The sequence below is a fragment of the Pempheris klunzingeri genome, chromosome 19, assembly GCF_042242105.1.
Source record: "Pempheris klunzingeri isolate RE-2024b chromosome 19, fPemKlu1.hap1, whole genome shotgun sequence".
Classification (NCBI taxonomy): domain Eukaryota; kingdom Metazoa; phylum Chordata; class Actinopteri; order Acropomatiformes; family Pempheridae; genus Pempheris; species Pempheris klunzingeri.
This window is the reverse complement of record NC_092030.1, coordinates 7,944,497-7,966,491: the sequence shown is the minus strand read 5'-3', so window position 1 is coordinate 7,966,491 and position 21,995 is coordinate 7,944,497. Positions and strand designations below refer to the sequence as shown.

The 21,995-nt window shown below is 43.1% G+C and overlaps 1 protein-coding gene across 1 annotated transcript in view; it reads right to left on the bottom strand.

Annotated features, from left to right (window-relative positions):
- The window catches only part of shroom3 (shroom family member 3), a 54,027-nt gene that overhangs the window by 9,436 nt on the left and 22,596 nt on the right, over window positions 1–21,995 (bottom strand). The window contains exons 4-18 of the mRNA XM_070850270.1: window positions 14,095–14,217; window positions 11,771–11,989; window positions 11,053–11,378; window positions 10,698–10,965; window positions 9,864–9,919; window positions 9,291–9,777; window positions 8,468–8,761; window positions 7,242–7,683; window positions 6,854–6,993; window positions 6,511–6,660; window positions 5,906–6,381; window positions 4,621–4,848; window positions 4,249–4,459; window positions 3,608–3,872; window positions 1,974–2,050 (exon numbers count right to left, since the gene is read on the bottom strand). Coding sequence (XP_070706371.1) covers window positions 1,974–2,050; window positions 3,608–3,872; window positions 4,249–4,459; window positions 4,621–4,848; window positions 5,906–6,381; window positions 6,511–6,660; window positions 6,854–6,993; window positions 7,242–7,683; window positions 8,468–8,761; window positions 9,291–9,777; window positions 9,864–9,919; window positions 10,698–10,965; window positions 11,053–11,378; window positions 11,771–11,989; window positions 14,095–14,217 — 3,762 coding nt within the window. The remainder of the gene's footprint in view (window positions 1–1,973; window positions 2,051–3,607; window positions 3,873–4,248; window positions 4,460–4,620; window positions 4,849–5,905; window positions 6,382–6,510; window positions 6,661–6,853; window positions 6,994–7,241; window positions 7,684–8,467; window positions 8,762–9,290; window positions 9,778–9,863; window positions 9,920–10,697; window positions 10,966–11,052; window positions 11,379–11,770; window positions 11,990–14,094; window positions 14,218–21,995) is intronic.

Genomic DNA, 21,995 nt, shown 5'->3' with positions numbered 1-21,995 from the left:
CTTGAACTGGTGGTTGGACTGGTAGCTGGAGAGGAGCCAGTTCACCTCCTGGGCACTGTCAGGGTGCCTTTGAGCAAGGCACCAAACCCAGATGGGAGCCCCATCACTCATCTCTCCACAACAATTAGTGCACGTCTATAGGTCCTCTGTATGCATGTGTGTGCGACCTTTGTGTGTATAAATGAAAAACAACATGTGGAAATGGAAAAGAGAAAAATGAGTTTTTCTTCTGATCTGATTTTTTAAGGTCAGCACTCAGTACCCAGTGGTGATGCATTCAGGTTCCTGGTTATGTTCAGACACTAGACAGATCTATGTGAACACACACAGAATTCCTGAGGTGACCTCTGACCTTTACATTTTGAGAGCGAACTCAAAAAATCCCTGCGGACTGGAGTTGGTATTTTGTTTATTTTTCTGTCTCTGTGCCAGGGAGTTTTCTCTGAGTCCTTAAATTCCTTGGTTCCTTTTTCTCCTCTCCTTCACTCCCCCTCCCATTAAACTCTTCTGAACTCTCTTAACTTCATTCCTTTCTTTCCTTCCTATCATCTGAACCCTTGAGTCCTTTGTCTCCCTTCTTACCTTCATCCCTTCTCCTCACCTCTCATCTATGTTTAACAGTGTTCATACCAGGGGACACTCCCCCCCTTCCTTCCCAGGAGCTCTCAGAAAGTCTGTCGTAAAGCTGCCTGGAATTTAATTTCAGACTGTTAAAAGAACAAAAATAATGAAAGTCAATCTGTGAAAACTCGAGTGCAGTTCATTTGTAAAAGTTATGAAACTGAACAAGACTGAAAGAAGACAGGAATTGGAGATGATTTCACCTCCAGGCTCCCTCCATCCTTCAACCTTCTCTCCTCTCACTCTCTCTTTCCTTCACTCTTCCTACTTTCTCTTTCGCTCATCTCCTTGTTTTCTTTGCTCCCTTCCTCCCGTCTATTCTCTCTACACTCCCGCTTTCCTCTTTTCACCTCCTTCCCCATTTTACCTCCCTTCATCTATCCCTCCCATACATCCATCCTACCCCTTCTCTTCTCTTCTTTCCTCCTGTGTTTCACCTCCTCTGTTCATCCCTTTCTTGCCCTCATTCCTTACTTTCTGCCTTCTTCATCCATCTCTGTCTCTTCCTGTGGAGCCAGCACCAGGGCACATGGACTCAGGCCACAGCTTTTTTCAAAAAAACAAAGAGCCTTGAGCACACATGCATATCCACACACACACACACACACACACACACACACACACACACACACACACACACACACACACTTATCCTTGTTATGACATGGCACTGACATCCAGTCATAGTGGACAGCCTAACCCAAAGCCATAACCTTTACCTAGCCTCAGTTCACACCTTACCCTTCACCTTAACCAGGACCAAGAGCCTGCTTCATTAGGACCTACTGTGGTCCCCACTGGGACTACTGGTCCCCATTAGGTCGGTGTTTATACTGAAAATGGTCCCAGTAAGGATAGAAACACACACACAGAGGCAGAGGCAGACTGGAAACAGCCTATTATGGAAGAGAGCTAAAATATCAGCGCAGAAATGATCTGAATTCCCATGATCCATCAGTTCTCCAGAAGGAAACTGTCTGACATTTTGCTCAAACTACTTTAAATGAGTTGTATTCATTTTTTTTTCAGAATGACATGAATAAATCATCAGACAGAAAACATCTGTGAGAAAAGATGATGCAGCACAGCTGAACCACCGCTCGGCCAGAGAGGTTTTCAGTGTTCATGTAATACTTCTTCTGTATTCAAATCTTTATTTTGTCTTATGTTCTGCAATCTGTCTTGTTTATGCATAACAAGACTAAAGAATAAAGTTCACTGAACTGATGTGAAATGACAAGGAAGGCAAGATGAAGGACTGTGAGAAACCACAAGGGAAAAAATAGCCTGGGATTTGAAGGGTCAGCTGTTTTATCACATGATCACATGGTCTGAATGCAGACGTGTCATACCTGTCCTCAGCCAGAGATCGCCGTCCATGTTCAGAGACAAAGACACCGAACACCCTGGCGTCACCTGGAGGGAAGTCCTGAAACACACACAGACAAAGTTAAGTCTTTTAGGAGGATAATTCATCTGCTTTTGTAGCTAAAAAGAGAGCTCACAAAGCTGCAGCCTGAAGTCAGTATCAATTTTCACACTTACTGCGGTAAAATGAGTCTGTTACTACAAATCACAGTGTGTACAGCAGTCATATCCTTACTTAAGTCTAAGGTCTTCCTCATGTTTAAAGGGGAGATTTTGGACAATAAAAATAAAATGAAGTTAACTTAATGAGGTATAAACACTGAGTATTCCAGTGTCTCTGACCTATTTCAAAAAATAAATCCAGACAACAGCACCAGCAATCACATGTCTGACCACAGGCCTTATCACACAATGAACACACACACAACAAAGGCCTGAGGCCTCCTGCTCTCCACTCCACCAGGAACTCTAACATGTCTGTGTGAGAGCCTCTGATCAAACGTTTTTTTAAATAAAATCCAACATCATAAAAGCAGGACTGTCACCCCCCTGCAGTGAAATCTATTGTTTAAAGGACACGGTGTCTGTTTGTCTGACTGAACTGTAATGATGTTTATGTGACACGGGCTGCTCTAATAACTCAACGAGATAAGGGCAAATTCATCATTTACTGCATTCCTTTAAGAACTCTGTAGATGTGTGCATGATGTATGTATATGTGTGTTATCTTTGCTATCATCCACATCGGACAGCGCCCTGCCACCATCTCCGGCTCTCTGGCACCTCACAGGAAACTTTTAGGATTCTGGGTATTTCCTGTGAGACTGACAAATGTCCCTTAGTGGCAAACCGTTGTTAAATAAATAATAATCTCAAGAGTATATAAGAGTACATACATAAGATTTCTTGCCAAGGTGGACAGCAGAATGATGCCAAATATAAAACTGATAAGATGAATGTTGAGCTGTTATTTTTACACCAGTGAGAGAATATTTTGCAAAACTTGTAGGGTTGGATTGTCCGTCCTTGATTTGGGACTCTGCTACTGATATTTTTTCTTACAAATGCATCATAATAGTTCTTTAAATCATTTTATCAGGTACTAATAGACAAGACAGATGGAATTCACATGACACTGTATATAAAGTTATAGTGCTTTTGGCAGCAAAGTAATGCATTACCATTATTGCAAATATTTGAAGTTGACAACTCTGCCACAATGTTGAATTGAGCTTTTACCTCTCAAAAGCCATAACTTCCACATTTAACTCTAATTGGAAAGTTACCTTCTCACATTACCACTATACTGGTCTAAAAACAACTATAAAAACAATAAAATGACTCCAGACTTCAACAAATTCTTGCTTCCTTGCTTATTCCCAGGCTGCTCTTTGTTTGATCCAGTTTGACTGACAGGGCCATAACGTAGAAATATAACATAACTGCAGTTACTTTATCTTCTGTTACAATGCTTTCAAGGTAAACAGTAGATATCACACTTTTATGTCACAAAGTAATCCACCACGAAGGTCAGGGTGAGATCTGAAGTAAATTCACTAATTTTGGACTGAAATAATAACAACTAAAATGTGAGCTACTAGTGGGAGTGCAGTGTTACCTGATTCAGCCTCTCTACAGCGGGGGAGGAGTGGGACCGGTAGTGCTGAGACGTTGTTTGTCTCTCCTCGGATCTCTCCAGGAGATCCTCAGCAGAAGCCGACTTCCCGGAGCCCCTAGCCAACCAGGCCTGCTGCAGAGCTCCGTTGAGCTGCTTGGACAGTCCCAGTTCGATTTGAGGTTCTGCGGCCAACTCCTGGTGGTCCAGACCTGGGTCTCTGCTGAGGACCGGAGCCTGAAGCTCAGGAGGGGAACCAGAGGGAGCACTGCGTATGATAGATAGATAGCTTTATTTCAGACACATTAGTCCATATCAGTATTACATTGTGATAACAAGTAATAAGTCAACTTCATATTAAAATGTAAATGTAATTGAAATTAATTTGGTCATGAATGTCTGAACCAAATATCATGGTGATTTATCCAATAGTCATCCAAAGACATTTCACTGGTGACCAATGTCATTAGGATTCATCCTCTGGGAACCACAAATATCTGTACAACATTTCATGGCAATCCATGTTGTTGTGATATTTCAGTCTGGACCAAAGTGGTGAAACGACCAATTGCCAGACCACCTCTGCCATCCCTAAAGCCATCTATTGGCAATGGTAGATGCAGCTAGTGTCTAGTTTTGGTCACCTTGGCAGTGGGTGTGCTGGAGGCCTTGGCATGGTCACCCTGCCTGGGTAGAATAAGTTGGACTCGAAGCTCCGCAGGTCGGCTCCAGGAGGGAGGGTAGAGCAGAGACGCCTCTCTCCAGAGGAGGAGCTGCGATCTGCGCTGGAGTCCTGGAGGGAGAGCAGGCTGGAGGTGGAGGAGAGGCTGAGGGTGTCTGAGTGACAAGAGGAGACTGGAGAGGAGGAAGAGAGAGGAGAGAAGGGGAGACGCAAAATTGCAGAAAGATGGATAAGATTCATCTATCTCTCAGTCTGTCATTTAGACATTTGCTCCTCCTATTATTGAGATCCACCCATCAAACCATCACCCCCACAAATCCTCCTCTCCACCCACCTGTGTGGCTTCTGTTCTCAGGCTGTAGATAAGCACTGCGTGGCCTTGGTACACTATTTTGTCCTCCCTTGTCTCTTTTCACGCCTCTCTTCCTCTCCACGTACTCGGCCAGAGCGTTGTGCTGAAGCTGCCGTAAGTCGGGCCTTGACTTTGCATTTTGCAGAGCCCCGTCCCCAACACGACTTGCCGCGAGCTCAAACATCTTCCTGCGGTCTGCCACACTGGTCTCTGACACACAGGGACATCACGGTCAAAGCCCATGGTCAGCATGCACACTCTATATGCTTCTGCTGTGTTATAATGGACACCCAACAATCACAATACTGACATACATATCAGGCTCATTTATTATGTAAGCAGCTTTCAGGCAGATGCTCAGTGGTGGCCGACCAGCAGCGTCAACAGTGCCTGGTGTTTGTGTGATGCAGAAGCCACAATTCACATTTCAGAAAAAGGCTTTAGTCCTCCTGAGGACTGGGGATTGCTGGACTGGCTGCAATTTTTTTAATACTGTTATCCAGAATTGAACCCCAGATTCAATACCAAACCTACTCTCTTTTTTTGATAACGTATTTTATGAAAACAACGATATTCTTCTACAATACTATTTTTGTTTAATAAAATAAACAAAGCACCTCTGCAATGTCTATCTAGCAAACACATCCAATAATAGCTCACCTAAAATAAACATGGAATTGCATGTTTAATTTGGATCTCTACCGAAATGTCTCTGTAATTTCTGGACACAAATGTTTGACTGTCATCCATCAATTTTGATTTTGTAAAGGCAGATTCTGCTCAACATCCCTTTCAGACTAAGAGTATGCGAGATTCACTACCACATAAATGATGAATGTTTTTTTTCAGGACTAGTAGACTTTTTCTTTCAGGACATTTACATTCACATAAAATTAATTTAAATTTTTTCATGCCATTACTAGTACAACATGAAATAACTAAGTGGGCAACATTGCAACAGATGTATCTCTATACCTGTGCTGTATTATTACTACATACAATATGATTAATGAGTTGTGTTTTAGGTGTTAATTTATTTATTGCATTTTGGATGTGATGTCTGTAGTCTTTATATGTTTTGTTTTTGCCTTCAATAACTTCTAACATTTCAAGACAAATAAGATTTTTCTTTAGTTGTGTGGCCCAAGTGATTTTAATCACTACATCGTTGTGACACACAATATTGTCTTGAGAGATCTTGTGGTAGGAAGAAGGTTCTACAATCGCAGCTGTTTTTTAACCTGCTTTTATGAAGTTTTTCATTTACCTCCTCCACGCCTGAAGAGAGCAGCAGTCTCAGCATCCGATACCCCAACCTCATTCATGCTCTCTGGCTCTGAGTATGAGCGTTTCTTCTGGTCTACCCCCAAACGCTTGCGGCCACAGATCCGCGTCAGAGCAGGAGGTCCAACTGGTGGGACACTGGGGAGGGCTGGGGGGCTTGGACCTCGAATCTCCGGACTAACCACGTGCCTCTCCTTTGGTGTGTGAGGGGAAGTGACCGGTGGTGGCGACTGTGGCATAATGATGATGCCCTGTGGTTTGGGCATGGTTTTTGGACCTTTCTTCTCCAGGGAATGGTGCTTGGCAGGGACAGGTGGAGGCTGATGGCTGCTAGAGGAGGAGAATGAGGGAGGAGCTGTAGGAGGCGGAGGGCTGATTGAGGAGCTGAAGTCTCTCCGTCTGAAGGAGGTCGATCGCAGGACCTTTGACTGGGCATCTTTCAATGAGTCCCTGTAAGATCTGATAAGAGACAAGCTTCCGAGGTCAGAATGGCTCAGAAGGACCTAGGACACTGACCTGTTAAAGCAATCTGACGTGTAGGATAACTCTATCTTGTTGGATGGTTCTAACCTGGGGGAGGACTCTGACCTGGGGGCGGATGTCTCCTGCATGGAGCCCTGCATCTCTTGGATGTCTTGTCTCCAGGGGAAGTCTTTGTTGCTGTCACCCTCCCTGGATTCCTCCAGCTGGTAGCTGCTTCTGCTCCTCTGGAGGACTGAGCTGGGATCTGCTGGGGTACTAAACAAAACACAGAAATCTCTTTTGACATGGAGTAAATGTGACTATAGCCAATCTGAGGTCAGACACAAAATCAAATGTCATAATACACGGGCCATACAGGTTGAAACTGTGATAAACCTGGTTAAAGACATTTACAGGATGATATAGATCTGGGACACTAGAAGCGTTCATTTACCCACAATCCCTCTACCTGTATTTCTGTGTTCTGTGTTCACTGCTGCCTCCTCGGTAGCTCTGAGTCCTGTGGGCTTTGGTCCCATTGGTGCTCCTCTCCAGCATGTCTCTCAGATCATCTGCTCCACAGCTAGAGTTGCAGCCTTTTTCTGTCATCTGATTCAATATCAGAAAACAGTGAAGCAAACAGTAAAGCAGTATCACAACTAAAAAGGAGCAAGATTTTAAACTTAGGAGGTAAATTTGGGATGTAGCAAATCTTGTCAAAGTATCCATATAAATGCATCTCTGTATTAAATGTTGCTTTTTACATACAAATGTGACTGACCCTCATTGTGTGCTTTGAAAACTTTCTTTTTTGAGTCAACATAGTGATAATAAATTTCAAATGTGGCTTGCGTTACCCTCAGATGGGTGGCTTTGTTGTGTGCGTTGGTGGTGCTGTGACTGCGCTGCTTTCCACTGTGTTCCCGACGCTCAAAACGACTGACCTTCTCCAGGACAGAGAGGCTGCGGGCAGGTTCCTGGGTGCCGTCAACAGAGGTATTGTTACCATGGCTACTGGTGGAGATGGCGCTGTTGGGACTGGTGCATCGTTGGACCTCAGCGAGGGCGATCTCCAGACGGGTTAGTGGATGTTCTTTGTCTTTGTCCTGCTCTCTATGGTCCCAGTGCTGGTATGGAAGAGCAGCTGAGTCACTGAGGTGACGGGGAGAATGCTGGGAGGAGGAAGGGGGTGGAGCCTGGGGCAGAGGTTGAGCAGGTAAGTGGGTAGGTGGCACCTGTCCCTGGGCGAGCCTGGAGGACGCCATTGGCTCTGAATGAATGCTGGTCTGGTCCATTGATCTGAAAGGAAAAGAAAGGTTAAGAAGACATCATCACTGACATCAACTGACTTCCAGCCACTGGATGAACTAACCAACCATTCATTGCCAAGAAGCTGCTTTTATAGACATTTGAGTTTATGTTCTGGAGCCGTCTGTCTGCTGGGCCTGGTAGAATCATTCTAATTTCATACCAGCATCCTCCCCAACCGTTTCAAATCTAAATGGCAATCAGGTAGCAGCAAAAGTCACAGCATGTTCTGGGAAAGGCATTGCTTTCAACTCTGCTCCAGCAGGAGTCTCAGCAGATGAGACCCACTGGAACTTCATTGGAGACTCCATGTCAAGCTTGTGTCATCCAAAATAAGAGACACGGCCGGTAACATCACATGAATGTAAAATGAAAAATGTTCTAATTTTTCAGTTGGTTCAACATTGAATTGGCAGTCAGAATGTTTTACTATGCCTGTCTGGAGTTATCTGATAATTGACTGACCTATGTAGGAAGCCAAAGGAGTGCCAATTCAGCAGTTGCTTTACTATGCCATGAGGTCAAATTAAGTAAAGTTCATTTGTATGGCCCTGTTTCACAAACAATACCTCAATGGTCATTACAGGCTGAAACAGCCCAAGCTCTCTATGAAGGAGAGGAAAAGTACTTTCTTTCTTCAGCTACTGATTAAGTTCAGCAGACTTGGGTGGAAAACAAACACAACACATTCATTCCATGTCAATCACAATTTTCTTAGATGTTTTTGTGGAGCTGCCGATTCCATCTCAGAGGAGGTCATCCCTCCATACTGTACCTGCTCCTGTCCCCCCTGGACTGAACAGGTGTGCAGGGCTCCTTCCACTCATGTGAGGATGGAGGCCTGAATCCATCAGTCGACGGGATGTGAGATACATGGAAATTCTGGTTCTGTTTCTGGAACACTTGGCTGTGGGGTCCCTGGCTTGTGTGAATATGGGACCCTTGGATGTTCTGACCATGAGGTGGAGGATGGTTTTGGAACCTTTGGGCCGCGGTCTGGCTCTCTGATCCCCCTCCAGCAGTTTTTGGGTGGTGTCTGTATTGTAAGTTAGAGTCTTCCTGTTGAGGCCTGAGAAAAGGAGAAGATAGAGTTAGGATGAGAGTAATCCCAAAACCAGATGTGCCATATCAGCCCCAATAACAGAACAAATATGAGCATCAGGCACAACAACTGCTAATTTTATCCTGTGTACTAATAAAACTCATAATGTAGGGCAACTGACTAGCTACAAGTTTTGTATTCAACCATATTTTGGCAAAAATAAAACTCTTAACCCTTTAACCTCCTCACCAAGAAAAAAGCAATGAAAAAATTTATTCTTTATATATTTTATTTCCTTGGGGCACTAATTACAAAAATCTATGTTTTTTTATGAACAGACCCCACATTTTTTGAAATATTGGCCTCTATCAAACGGTTGAGATGTCGTAAGTAAAACATGTTTTCAATAAGATATAGTGAGTCAAAATGTGCTCTACCATATGGTTGAGCAGAAGGTTAAAGGGTTAAGAACACACTCAAACTAACTGCTGCTGCAGACTTTTTACAGAGTGATGACACTCTAAGCACAGTTCTTAGTCGAAATATCAGTATATACCTGTCTGCCTCATGTGCTTGCGCCCTGAATTGTGTAGAGGCAGATGCAGAAGAAGAAGAAAGGGGGTATGGTGAAGAAGAAGTGTTATTTTGGTATCCGTTTTCTGCAGATGACATCCATCCATCCCTCAGTCCTTCTGTCGCTCCTTCATTTCTCTCTCTTTCTCTCTTCTCAACCTGCAGCCCGTGATGCGGCTGTCGACTGCTCTCCTTGGTCAGGGCAGGGTAGACTCCAGAGGACTCTGGCCCGGGGCTGGTGGTGGGCATCTGTGCATAGTGGGGCTCAGGCTGGGGGACGGGGTACATGCCCGTGGGCAGAATGAGCCAGCCCGACTGCGAAGTGTGGCCTGCAGTTCCGCAGGAGGGTCCTGTTGGGGAAGGAGGCTGAGCAAAGCCACCGCCCTGCCTGGGCTTTGTGGTGGGGCTGCTCTCTGGACTCTTCTCTATTACTGTGTGGAGCTGACCCTCAGCGCCATACGAACCTTTAGCTGGAGCCATAGTAATGGTGTCAGTGTTTGCAAGAGTAATACACACAATGATGATAGCAAAACGTGGCGATAAGATTAAAATATACCTGCTCCGGAGGCCACAGGACCACTGGAGTGATGCCAGGATCCTTTCTGCAGAGACCTGAGTAAAATTCATTGGATCAAATTAGATTACTTTAAAAGACATTTCATTTTAGATAAGTGCATTGGATGTCATAACAACATTTAAAATGTTTGTACCTGATTGCTATGAATCACATTGCATCATACTAAACTGTACTGTTTTGGAAAATATTGCATTGTACTGCACTGTACTATACTGAAATGTATCATCTAATATTGCACCTCACTGTGCATTGTGTTGTATTGTGTTGCGCCAGATTATGTTATACAGTAGTACAGTATTGTAGTGTAGTGCATTGTTTGCATCAATCTGAATTAAATGTGTATTGCACTTTATTTTATTGCATTTTTTATCCATTGTATCATCTCACAGCACAGCATATTTTAGCACAGCATATCATGTTGTTGCACGATGCAGTACATTGTGCCATATTGTGTCGTATCATATTGTTAATGTATTGTAGTGATTGTGCATATTGTGTAGTATCTTATTGTATCATAGCATCCTATATCTCTATGTATAATATCATAGGATAATGTATCACATTGTAGTGTATCACATCATATGATATTGTCTCTTCACACACTGTGGCTGAAAGGTAGAGTGGGATGTTCATTAATCAGAAGATTGGCAGTTAGATTCCCCAGCTTAAAGAGCCCCAGTTTCATATCTGATTGCCTTAAAGTTTAAAGGAAGGTGAAAATGAAAGAATGAATGTGGGGTGGACTTTGTGCTTGTGATCACCGTGGCATCACGGTCTATGTTTTGGATATGAATCAATATTCACCCCACTCACCGTAGTGATCGGGCGTGCTCCAGACTGGACCAGGAGTTTGGTCTCTCGTGGTTCCTGATGGCTGCGTAGCTGTCGCTGCGCCTCGGTGGAGCCGGCGCCCCCTTCAGGCTCTCATAGGAGCTGCGGCTAGCGGTTGGGCCCCATATTGGACCCACACTGTGTCTGTTTGTGGCCGGTACGCCACTGCCGCTGCTGCCACCACTGCTGCTGCTGCTGCCGCCACTGCTGCTGCTGCTGCCGCCACGATAACAGACCCCGCCCACTGAACCTGGAACCAATTGTACAAACAAAAACAATGATATTGTCACATCAAAATTACATCACCTGAAAACCATTCCTGAAACAGAAACTTTACCCTGCAGATCTCGGTTTAGACCCGCCCTTGCTCCTCCTCCGCCCCTGGAGTCATTGTTGCATAGCAACGCGGCAGAGGTGGAGCTTAGCTCGTGGTCTTGAGATAGGCCCTGCTGGGCGTCGTAAACTGTCCGGACATAACGTATGTCAGCCTGCTGCATCTCTTCACTCCCTCCTCCTCTCTGAGGGACGGTCTCCAGAGAATAGGAGCGTTCTGGGCTGAAGGATGGAGTGGAGGCAAGGTACTCTGGGATACTGGAGCTGGTGGAGAAGGAGGAGTAGGCAGAGTCGCGTTTGCTGTGGAGGTGGTCAATGCTGTTGGAGGACCTGAAACATTAAATGAGAAAGCAATTCTCAGTGATTATACTTGATACTACTACTACTACTACTACTTGATACTTTGACAGTCAAGCTGTACTTGACTGTGGTACTTTCAAAGGGACAACACATAGTGGCCAGTTCTTTATGCATGCACACTGTTTAAGTTTCACTAGTGCTACAGCAGAGAAGATTTCTATTTCTACAGCTGTTCAATAAACATATGGCAGCTTCTAAATCAAACAGCTTTGGAGTTGTTGGAAGGTGGACTTTTTCCTTTTGATGAAACTAGCTAGCAGTTTCCACCTGCTTTCAAACTTGCTACACTAGGTTAAACACATCCTGAACCTGACTCTGTACTTCACAAACTTTCAGACAGTAAACCGTTTGTTTGTATGTACCTGGCAAAGGACAGCTGGTGGCAGGAGGAGTAGGGAGGGTGGGGCCCACTGTGGGTGTGGTGGCCCAGTGGGTGGTGGTGCTGAGCTCCAGGGTGAAGCTGGGAGGACTGAGGAGGGTCCAGGCTCTCCATGCTGCCCCTAGAGCTGTACTGGTCTGGACTCTTCCTCAGTTTGCTGCCGCCAGAGTCAAAGCCGCCTGACAGGTCGGTGGTCGATGCACTGAGAAACAGAAACAGAGTTTACATTTTTATGCTGGAGAAACAGATTACTGCATTTGCAGATTATAGTAAGATTAGACATAGCGGTTCTTTGAGTTTAAAGCTAAGGTCAACATGTTAACATGCCCTCATTAGCACTAAACACAAAGTATAGCGGGGCTGATGGGGAAGTCATTAGTTTTGCAGGTTTGGTCATAAACCAAAGAACTAGAAAAAGTCAGATTTTGATAGCACTAGATGACGAATCATTTATAAGTGATTATACTTGATATCTTACATGGAAACAGGCTTATGTGTTTGCTTGAACTGTAAGTTGGTAATTTGGTGCTGAATCTGCTGTTACATCACTCTGATAACTGACTGGAATGTAAATGTGTGTGTGTGCGTATGTGTCTACGTCACAGTTTGACCCATCAAGTCCTTCAACCGAACACAATGCAATTACTGCTCTGGAAACGAGGACAGTCTCTGTCTGTCTTTTCTCTTCTATCTCAGAGCTGAGCCTAACTTTTGTTTCATTGTCCCCCTGTTCCTGTCAGCTGTTCTCTCCATCTCTGTTTGACTTTCTGTCGCTATCCTTTGCTTCTTAATTCCAGTTGTATATGTTATGACAAAGTTTTTATTCAGATGTCCACTTTACTATCAGGACACAACAGTGTGTGTGTGTGTTTGTGTTTGTGGGTGGGTGGGTGTAGGGGGTTGCCATGGGAGAGCCAGAGGTGAGGGGGATGGGCAACAGGAATGCCTCTTTCTGCAGGCTTCGACGTCAATGCCCCGTCCATCCAACTCTCACATGCACACACACACACACACACACACACACACACACACACACACACAGCCACATCATTATTTGTCCTTCAACCGTCTTCTGATTCATAAACCTGCTGACCAACAGCTCCATTCCTCATAAAACACAACAAGCACAAAAGTAAAAGCAATTATCTATTTACAAATTTGTGCAATTATGGCTCAATATATCACTGCAGACACTTTAGCTGAGAGCATTGATGTGCAAACTTTAATTATGATAAAGTCTGCTGCCATATCCCCCAGCAGCACCTCTGACAGGTATGACAGATGAGGTGTGGATCCTAAAAACGTTGACACGCACATGTCTAAGACACATTTGTACTGCACATGTATGAGGACACCCTCTTTGACATTATATATTACCATGTGCCTACCACTGACCTAACCTAACACTTCTGAAATGTCACTTCCCAAAAAATGCCCCCATTATCCAAAAAGGTTCCCACTGTCTCCACTTTGAAAATATGTCTTCACTTTCTAAAAATGTTTCTAAAACAACCATCACTAGGATCCTATCAACCACATTTGACACTTCAGAGCTGCACATCGCAGACGGACAGTTAATGATCACATTATATAACAGATAGCAGCTAACTGCAACTCCTGTGATGACCACTGTGTTTGTGTGGTATAATGTTATTATGTCAAACCACAACCATCCATTAATTCCTCAGGAAAACTGTGAGGCTGTAAATTGCACACTTATCATCATGTCAAGGGAGGGGGGCTTTAAAAACAAGTAAAAGGGTAAATTAAAAGCACATCAATCTCCACAGATACAAGTCAAGAAAAGTAATAACTTATGAAGTAATAAATTCATATGATTTTGACCTGGGATCTGGGATCTTGAAGCAGGTCATGTTTAATGTCAAGATTGAAGACTGGTGTCTGTTATTCAGAGACAAGATAAGACATGAGATGAAATATGTTTCTCTGAAGGCATGAACTTTAACCCTGTGCGTGACTGATTGATAGTGGAGTGCAGCAACTCCAAAATCCAGGATTCAAAACATGTCTTGTGACTGTTCTTGAGGACCGCACAGACATGTTCACATCATCCTAGGTAGCATAATAAAAGAGATCATCATGTTGGTTATTATGCTTGTGGTGTCTGTTATTACAGGTGTCCTCTGATTCTATGTAGATGAAGTCCTGTTATATTTAACTGCTAATCACTGGAGAAGTGTACAATGTACACGTTTTACAAAGACGAACAATGGGGGGCAGAACTAGTCAAGGAAAAGCTATAGGTATTTATTGTCATTGAACACTTATTGTTGATTGAACACTGACCTGGCGTGGTAGCTGTGCCATGCATTGCTCATCATGTCCATCCCTCCGTGGTTCATTTCCCGTTGACCTTCACCGAGCTTCGTTGAATGCCATGAGTGAGGACGAGACGCTGAATCAGTGCGTCTGTGGGATTGAAATACAAAGGAAGAGTTAGCGTATGTGCAGTATTTGACTCTTCAAGTAAAGCGTAAGGTTGATTATCTGTAGAGGAAGTAAAACTTAACAGGTCTGGTCAGCCACCATAAAACAGCTCTCTGTCATTTTTGTTACATCATCAACTAAATGACACTAACAGAGAGACAATTCTAGCGATTTTAAGACATGTCAGAATCAGATTTAAGGCTCAGCTCTAACTTGGCTCAACTGGTGCTTGTCAGGCTCAGCTGTACTTTGGGCTAAATGGATGTTTAGCTACAAACATTTGCATCTCAGCATTCTCACCATTAGTAAATGTCACCTTTGTCACCTTGCATAAAAGCAGGAATGTATTTTCAGTCAGTGTTCAGAATAAACAGCTGACAGTTATAAAACATTTGCTACAGTTAAATCTGAAACTTGCACAGAAATAATATTACAGGAAGATAAACAGTACGATCCACGTGACAGAGGATGTACAGCTGCTGCTGACCTGGGCAAAAGTGGAAAAGAAAATCTTACACATACAGCACAGCATGTATGTGCTGATTACCACTTACTGTGTGGCGTTTTACTCTACACGGATTTACCAGTAAAAAGCTGCCAGGGAATGTAAAAACAAGTGTGAATTCTGAATAAATGTGCCAGCCCATGTAGAGATAGCATGCAGCCTCACCTTGTCCCTTTTTCATAGAGATTTCTTGTTTTTGACTAAAGAAATGTGCAATTTCATGTTTTCTGTCCCATTAATTTTCTATGGTCAGTTATGTGGAGGACCTCCTCTAAGCTTTTAGCTACGGTGGAGGATCCTGAGGTAGAAAACTAGATAGACTCTATCTTTATCCTTCAAATGTACCATATTAATCATAATTGAACATTCTGGCAGTAATGGAACCAGGGTAGCTGCCTCCAGTCTAAAAGTTACGTTAATGGGCTGCTGACTCTGGCTACATAATCACTGTAGAGACTCATGCACGTCTCAGCAAGAATTCAAATAAGCGTTGAACTACTCCCTAAACAAAAGGGAGAAGTAGGTTGTACCGCAGAAGATAACACATTTAGCTATTTGAAGGTAATCAATGTAAACATTCAACCACATGGTTTCATTCATTGAATAATTCCTTATAACTCCTCCATGTTATGAATTAGTTATCATAATTATGTCGAAGAAACTTCAATCTTTGTGACACTGTCTCTCTCAAATGATTAACAGAAAGCTGCATGTCAATCCAGCACTCACACATACACTCATGTACTTGTCTCCTTTCATGCACAAACTGCTGAACTACTACTACTGAACACAATTAATCATCAGAGCTAGAACCAGAAAACATTAAATATTATCCTGCTGTGTCCTCCCCTGGTAAGAAAACACACACACACACACACACAGCTGCATGGTCTCATTCCACAGAGATCGGATTCTCTGCCTGTCTCTTCCCTCCCTAACTCAAGAAAAGCTGTACTAGTTCCAACTTAAAGCTCCTGCAAACTGCAAACTGATAGCTGCAACAGAATGCACAAAAACTACCAACTAGCTGCATCCATTTTAATGTGCTGTTGATGCTGTTAGCTGTTAACTCGACACTTACTCCATGAATGTACATAAATAATGTACATATCAACAGCACTAATAACTAACCATCTGATCCACTGAATATTTCCAGTCACTTCGACTTTGCTGTTTTTTTGATCAGTGTTAAGCTGCTGTCAGTGGAAAAACACTTCCTGTGTTTCACATTAAAAGCCTTCCAGTGGCACAAAGGGCATAATCCCTCCTTCCCCTGGCAGGCTGTTAATGTAAATCGAAAGTGTTGTGATTCATTGACGATAACTTATCAGTGATTTAAAAAGTGATTACTAATAACAAGAGTGGTGTTTATGACATGACTCTCTTCTGATTTTTGTTGCAGTTTTCCCCTACTTATATTACTTTAGGGATAAAATAATATGTTTTTGTTGGCAGTGATAATCTTTATGATATCAGCATCATTATTTTTGAGAGTGTTATCCAAGCAGTTATGATAACAGAGATGTCGAACAGCACGTCGGTTATAATAATCTTCCCTGATCCTCGTCATATTTGACATGTTCTGCTGGTCTGTATTTATCCACACAGATAAACAGGAAAAGATTGTATCTGAGTAAGTAGGAGACAGAGACATGAAAGCCTGCATGTCCCTGAACCGCAGGAACCTGGCTAATGACAGGACGTGACTGGAATACCTCAACACGTTATCATCGCTGTTACGTTGGTACAGATTGGTCACACACTTTTTTGGTCTTATTTGGCCCTTCTTTCATGATAAGACATTTCGTAGCACAAAAACAATGTACAATTCATGAAGTCCATGTCAGCGTCACTGTGGTTTTATGCTAGTTGCCACAATAACTTCAGGGTTAGTAAAGGTCATGTGCGAGTCACGCACAAGTCATCAAGGACACACGACGAAGCCACGTGTAAGTCACAAATGACACGTTCAAATCATAAATAAATGTTCAAATTATAGACTTCATGTTTGCCTTATAAATATCATACCAAAGTGAGTTTAGTATTCAGCCAATAAGAAACAAGTCAGTTGAAATTATGTTAGTCTTTAGTTGGCATTCTGTTGCATCATTTGACTTTTTGTTTTCAAGTTTTCAAGTTTTTTAACAACCAGGAGACACAATACATATTTAAGGATGTGGTATTAAAATCCTGAGTTTTCAGTGTACAAATTTGAGTTGAGTCATGATGAAAAAAGTAAGACTCCATTACTCCACCATTACATTACACATTACATTACAAGTTTGATCTACATTGGTGATTTTTGATTGAGTCACAAGAAGTACCTCAACATAAGAAGAATTGCTCAAATATTTTAACCAGTTAAACACCTAAACATCAAGTTTCAATGCTAAATGCATGAGGTTTATTTTCCTTTGAATATTTTTAGGGAAACAGAGATGGAAACAACCACAGTTCTCTTCTCTACATCCTGTCATGCCTCCCATCTTTCTGACTGATGAACTGGTTTACCTGGAGGTGAACCTGAGGACTTTGGAGATGAGGCCGGTCGCCATGCTGTTGACGCTGGCCTCTGACGGAGACCGACACAGAGCCCCGTCTGAGCGGCCCAGCTCTGCTTTCTTCTGCTTCTTGCGAAGCTTCCTGCGGTAGAACGCCTCCAGCAGCTCCATGGTCTCAATTCAAAGTCCACTTTACTCTAGTTTCTACTGTACTTCTTTTCCCTGAACTTTCTTTTCTAACTTTCTCCTCTTCTCTTAGGAAGTCTCAGACTCTTCATTCTTTTGAGCTGTTTGTTTGGTGTGTTCCCTTCTCGAAAGCCCCAAGAAAATCCATTTTCTGATTTCAACTGCACTCTACTCAACCGTTCCCTTACATGATCTCCTGTGCACAAGAGTACTTCCAAAGTACTTCAAAGTCTTCTAATGAAATTCACTCTGCTGCATTTTAGTATACTGCACTACACCTTTTGGACCTTTAGCTGTCTTCATATCTTTTCCTTTTTTTACCTTTAACCTAAAAACGTTCCTTCTCCCCTACCTGCATGTACTCTGCTTCTCCTCGAAACCAACACAAATCAACAAAGTCAGGTTCTGCTGTCCACTGTCTGCTGTGTCTCCTTTAGTAAGGCTGCAACTCAGACCGACACAACCACCCTATTCCTGCCTAGTCTACATTCACACACTCCACTATTCCATCAAAAGTCAACTGGAAACTACCGATCCCGTCTCTACCACTCTCTGATCTGTGTCTTTGCTCCTGTTCCCGTCTGGGGCAGCCTGGCCAGATCAAGTCGCCCTGAGTTGGTCCCTGGCCCCGTGCTCATTAAGCAAAAGAAGCAATTAAGTGCCATTAGGCCGCTGTATGATAAAAACATAAAGTAAACACCCTGCTGTGGTCTGGATGGCAACTGAGAGGCACTAAGAGTCTGAGGAGAGAGAGGGAGGGAGAGAGAGAGGGGGGGGTGAGAGACAGTGAAAGAAAATGAGCAGCAAGAAAGGGAGGGAAGATGGAGGGAGATAAGAGTCATTTGGGAGAAGAAACTGAGGAATGAAGCAACTGCAGACTGATAGAGAGATATTGGAAAGAGAGGAAATAGTGAGAGAGAAAAAGGGAGGGAGGATAAAAAAATGGTAGAAGGATGAGATACGAGGGGCAATATTGTCTTTCTTGTGTAAATGAACTGAAAATAACATAGACCAAATGCAAAGGTGAGAGAGGAAGAATGGAGGAGCAGAACAGTGAGGAGGAGGAGGAGGACAGAGGAGCAAGAAGAGGGAGGACGGGTAAACAAGGACAGAGAAAGTTGTTGAAAGAGCGGATTATTGAGCTCATTGCGTCAGAAATGGATTTTTAAGCCATGGGGGGAAAGACGTCCCATGATGCAGCATGTGGTTCTACAGTGAACAATGAACTGACTATTATTGACTGTTAGACTATCACTGTTTCAAGGACTGATGTCCAAAAACAAGCACACACATATTGACAAAGATTAGGAATCAGTGATCAGTTTTGGGCAAGTTACTTTGTTAAGCGACTAAGTTAAGCGTTAAGTGACATCAGGATAATTCCCATCAACTCTGGTGATCCCTTGACTTTTCCTGTAGCACCACACTGAGGTTAACATGTTTGGTTTTCAGTGAAATGGCTTGACAACTATTATAGAAATGAAGATTAAAATATAGGAATATGCTGCAATAATATGAATGGTCCATCAATTTGCGCTGTACTTTGGTTTATGCCTAAATAACTGCAAAACTAATACTATCTTAATCAGTCTCAGCTGTACTTTGTGTTCAGTCCTAATTAGCAAATGTATTTTTTAAACTTTTTATTTGTTGACTCATTTCATCTATGCATGCACTTAGTTCTCTATGATATACAGTTGAACTCAAAATCATTCAACCCCCAAATCAGGTGTATTGGCAAAATTTACAAACTTTCAGCTGTGTTCAATGAACAACTCAAAGAAGAACAATTGAAATAGCTCAACACAACTAATATTACAGGTGGTTTCTCCAAATTCAACGCAATATTACACTTTTAATGACTACTGCAGTCTCAAAACTATTCAACTTTGAATAGAATCCCTCATAAGAGACCCATTTGCAAATCCGATGTTGTCTCAAGCACACCTGATGCAACTGATCAAGAGCCACATCACACATCACATACTCAGACTGGCGAGAGGTTTGTTCACAGTGACGTTTGGTTGCATGTTAGAAATATGGGTAAGTCAAGAAAATTGTCCAGAAAGTTAGGAGGAGATCATTTTCTTGCACAAACAAGGAAAAGGATACAAAAAGATAGCAAAGGCTCTGAATGCTCCTAGAGATGCTGTTGGAAGCAAAGTTCACAAGTTCAAAGTTAAACTAGACAGCTTGCTGAAGGCCTCCATGCCCAAGACATCCACCACTGCTGACCCAGAAGCACAAGACAAGTCGGCTCCAATATGCCTGCAACCATATAAATAAGCCACAGAAGTTTTGAGATTCTGTTCTGTGGAGCGATGAAACAAAACTGGAACTTTTCAGGTCTGTGGATCAGCAGTATGTCTGGAGGAGGAAGAATGAGGCAGACGCTGAAAAGAACACCCTGCCTACAGTGAAGCATGGTGGTGGCTCAGTGATGCTCTGGGGCTGCTTTGCTTCTTCTGGCACTGGAAACCTGCAGCGTTTGGAGGGCAACATGGATTCAATCAAGTATCAGGAAATCTAAGGAGAAAACGTCAGGCCGTCTGTGAGGAAACTGAAGCTTTGGTGTCATTGGACCTTCCAACAGGACAATGATCCCAAGCATACCTCAAAGTCCATTTCATATGAACCCCATAGAAAATGTCTCATAGAAGGTGGTTGCAGTGAGCAACCCCAAACTGTAATAGAAAAAATCGGCTCTGCTGTATGTCATCATAATAGTACCCCTTATTCTGACATTAGCATTTAGCTCAAAGGCTGCCTAAGCACAGCCTGCTGCCAGCTTGGCTATAAACTAAGTCTCAGTCAAAATCAGGTGCCCTTTTGATTACAGTCCATTAATCAGCACAACGCTGCCAAGGCCTTCATTTTCTGCATTCAACACATGAAGAAACACAAAATGAGACACCACGGTTTAGCACGCAGTAGGCCAACAGTTTGTTAGGTATTTAGGACCACTGACTGCACTGAATAGTTAGCCAAGCCCCGCTGACTGCACACAGCTCTCCAGAAGTCCCTTTGTCACTGTGAAGTGATGACTTACATAAAAACCATACGACTCCTAACAAAACCAGCTGATTCCTGAATGTCAGAATGGTGGGTGCTCTGGATTTGAATGTTTTGAGTATGAAAATGAATGCTACAAAAAACACACCCACACAAAAACTCTGTGTGGGTGTGAGGGCCTTTAATCTGCAACTATAGCAGCAGTACTGATGCTACACAGTATGTGAGTACATACTCACTCTGTGACCTCTGTAACCCTGTCAGGGACCCCTCAAAGACTATTTGGACCTCCTCTGGGACCAATAGGACCTCCACTAAGGCCTACTGTAACCTCCTCCAGGACCCCTGGAACTTATTAGAGAACCATTTCAGCTAGTACCATCTCAAGGAGCCCTGGAACCCACTCAATCTTTTTATGCTTATTCAAAGGCCACTGTAATTGCTTCCTTGACCTTAGACCCTAAGTAATGATAATTTGAGCCCACTGGACCACTGGAACCACAGTAATCCCCTCTACAGTCGCTGAAACCCTCTCAAGGTTCATTTGAGGCTCCTCAAACATCTCTGGTGACTGGTACCTGCATTACATGTTCAGTTTTTATCTGTGTGTGTGTGTGTGTGTGTGTGTGTGTGTGTGTGTGTGTATGCGCATGTGCGAGAGACCACTTTTGCCATCTATACAGCAGAGAACACAGAGAAACACACACACGTTAGAAGAAGACATTGTGGTTGCACAGTAGCAACAGTAAGCACTGGAGCTATTTGTTGACCAGCCATGGCTGGTCAGTGACTGCATGTAGACTCTCCTATCCTAAAGTCCTATCCTCATTGCTGAGGTTCTAGGTTTGAGGTCTAGTGTAACTCTGCTGTCAACGAAACCCAGCTGATTACAGGATGAAATGGTAGCTTGTTAATATAGAGCACATAAAGAATAGGCAGCACTCAGAGACAATGCCTCTAAATGTGTTATAACAGGAAATGTTTAAGAAATGCAATTTGCATTTGGACCAAAACCCTGAAAAACTGGACTGAAAACAGAACCTGATTGGTGGAAAATATAATTTCAGCTTTCTGTGTGTGTGTGTGTGTGTGTGTGTGTGCAGGGTGTGTCTCTGAGCAGAAACCTTATCTGTTGCCGTGGGAAACTGTTCCTCCTGCCCATAATGATAATCTGTCTGATCTTCCCCGGAAACCAAAATTAGAGAGAGAAAGAGAGAGTGGGAGAGAGAGGTGGGTAAATAAGGATACTAATACACATTAACTGTGTGTGTGTGTGTGTGTGTGTGTGTGTGTGTGTGTGTGTGTGTGTGTGTGTGTGTGTGTGTTAAAATGTGTCACAATATTTTTGTAAGACTGAGTTAACAGCTTATGAGTGTGTTTGGAGTGAATATGTGTGAACCTTATTGGTATATACTACTTCTGTTAGTAGATCAAACACAATTTTTATCAAACTGCAGGTAATAATAGTAACTGATTGTCCACACTATATTACCAGCTAAGTGACTCAGCAACACAGGGTTTTGTTTGATTGTGAGGGTGACACGACAGGCAGCAAA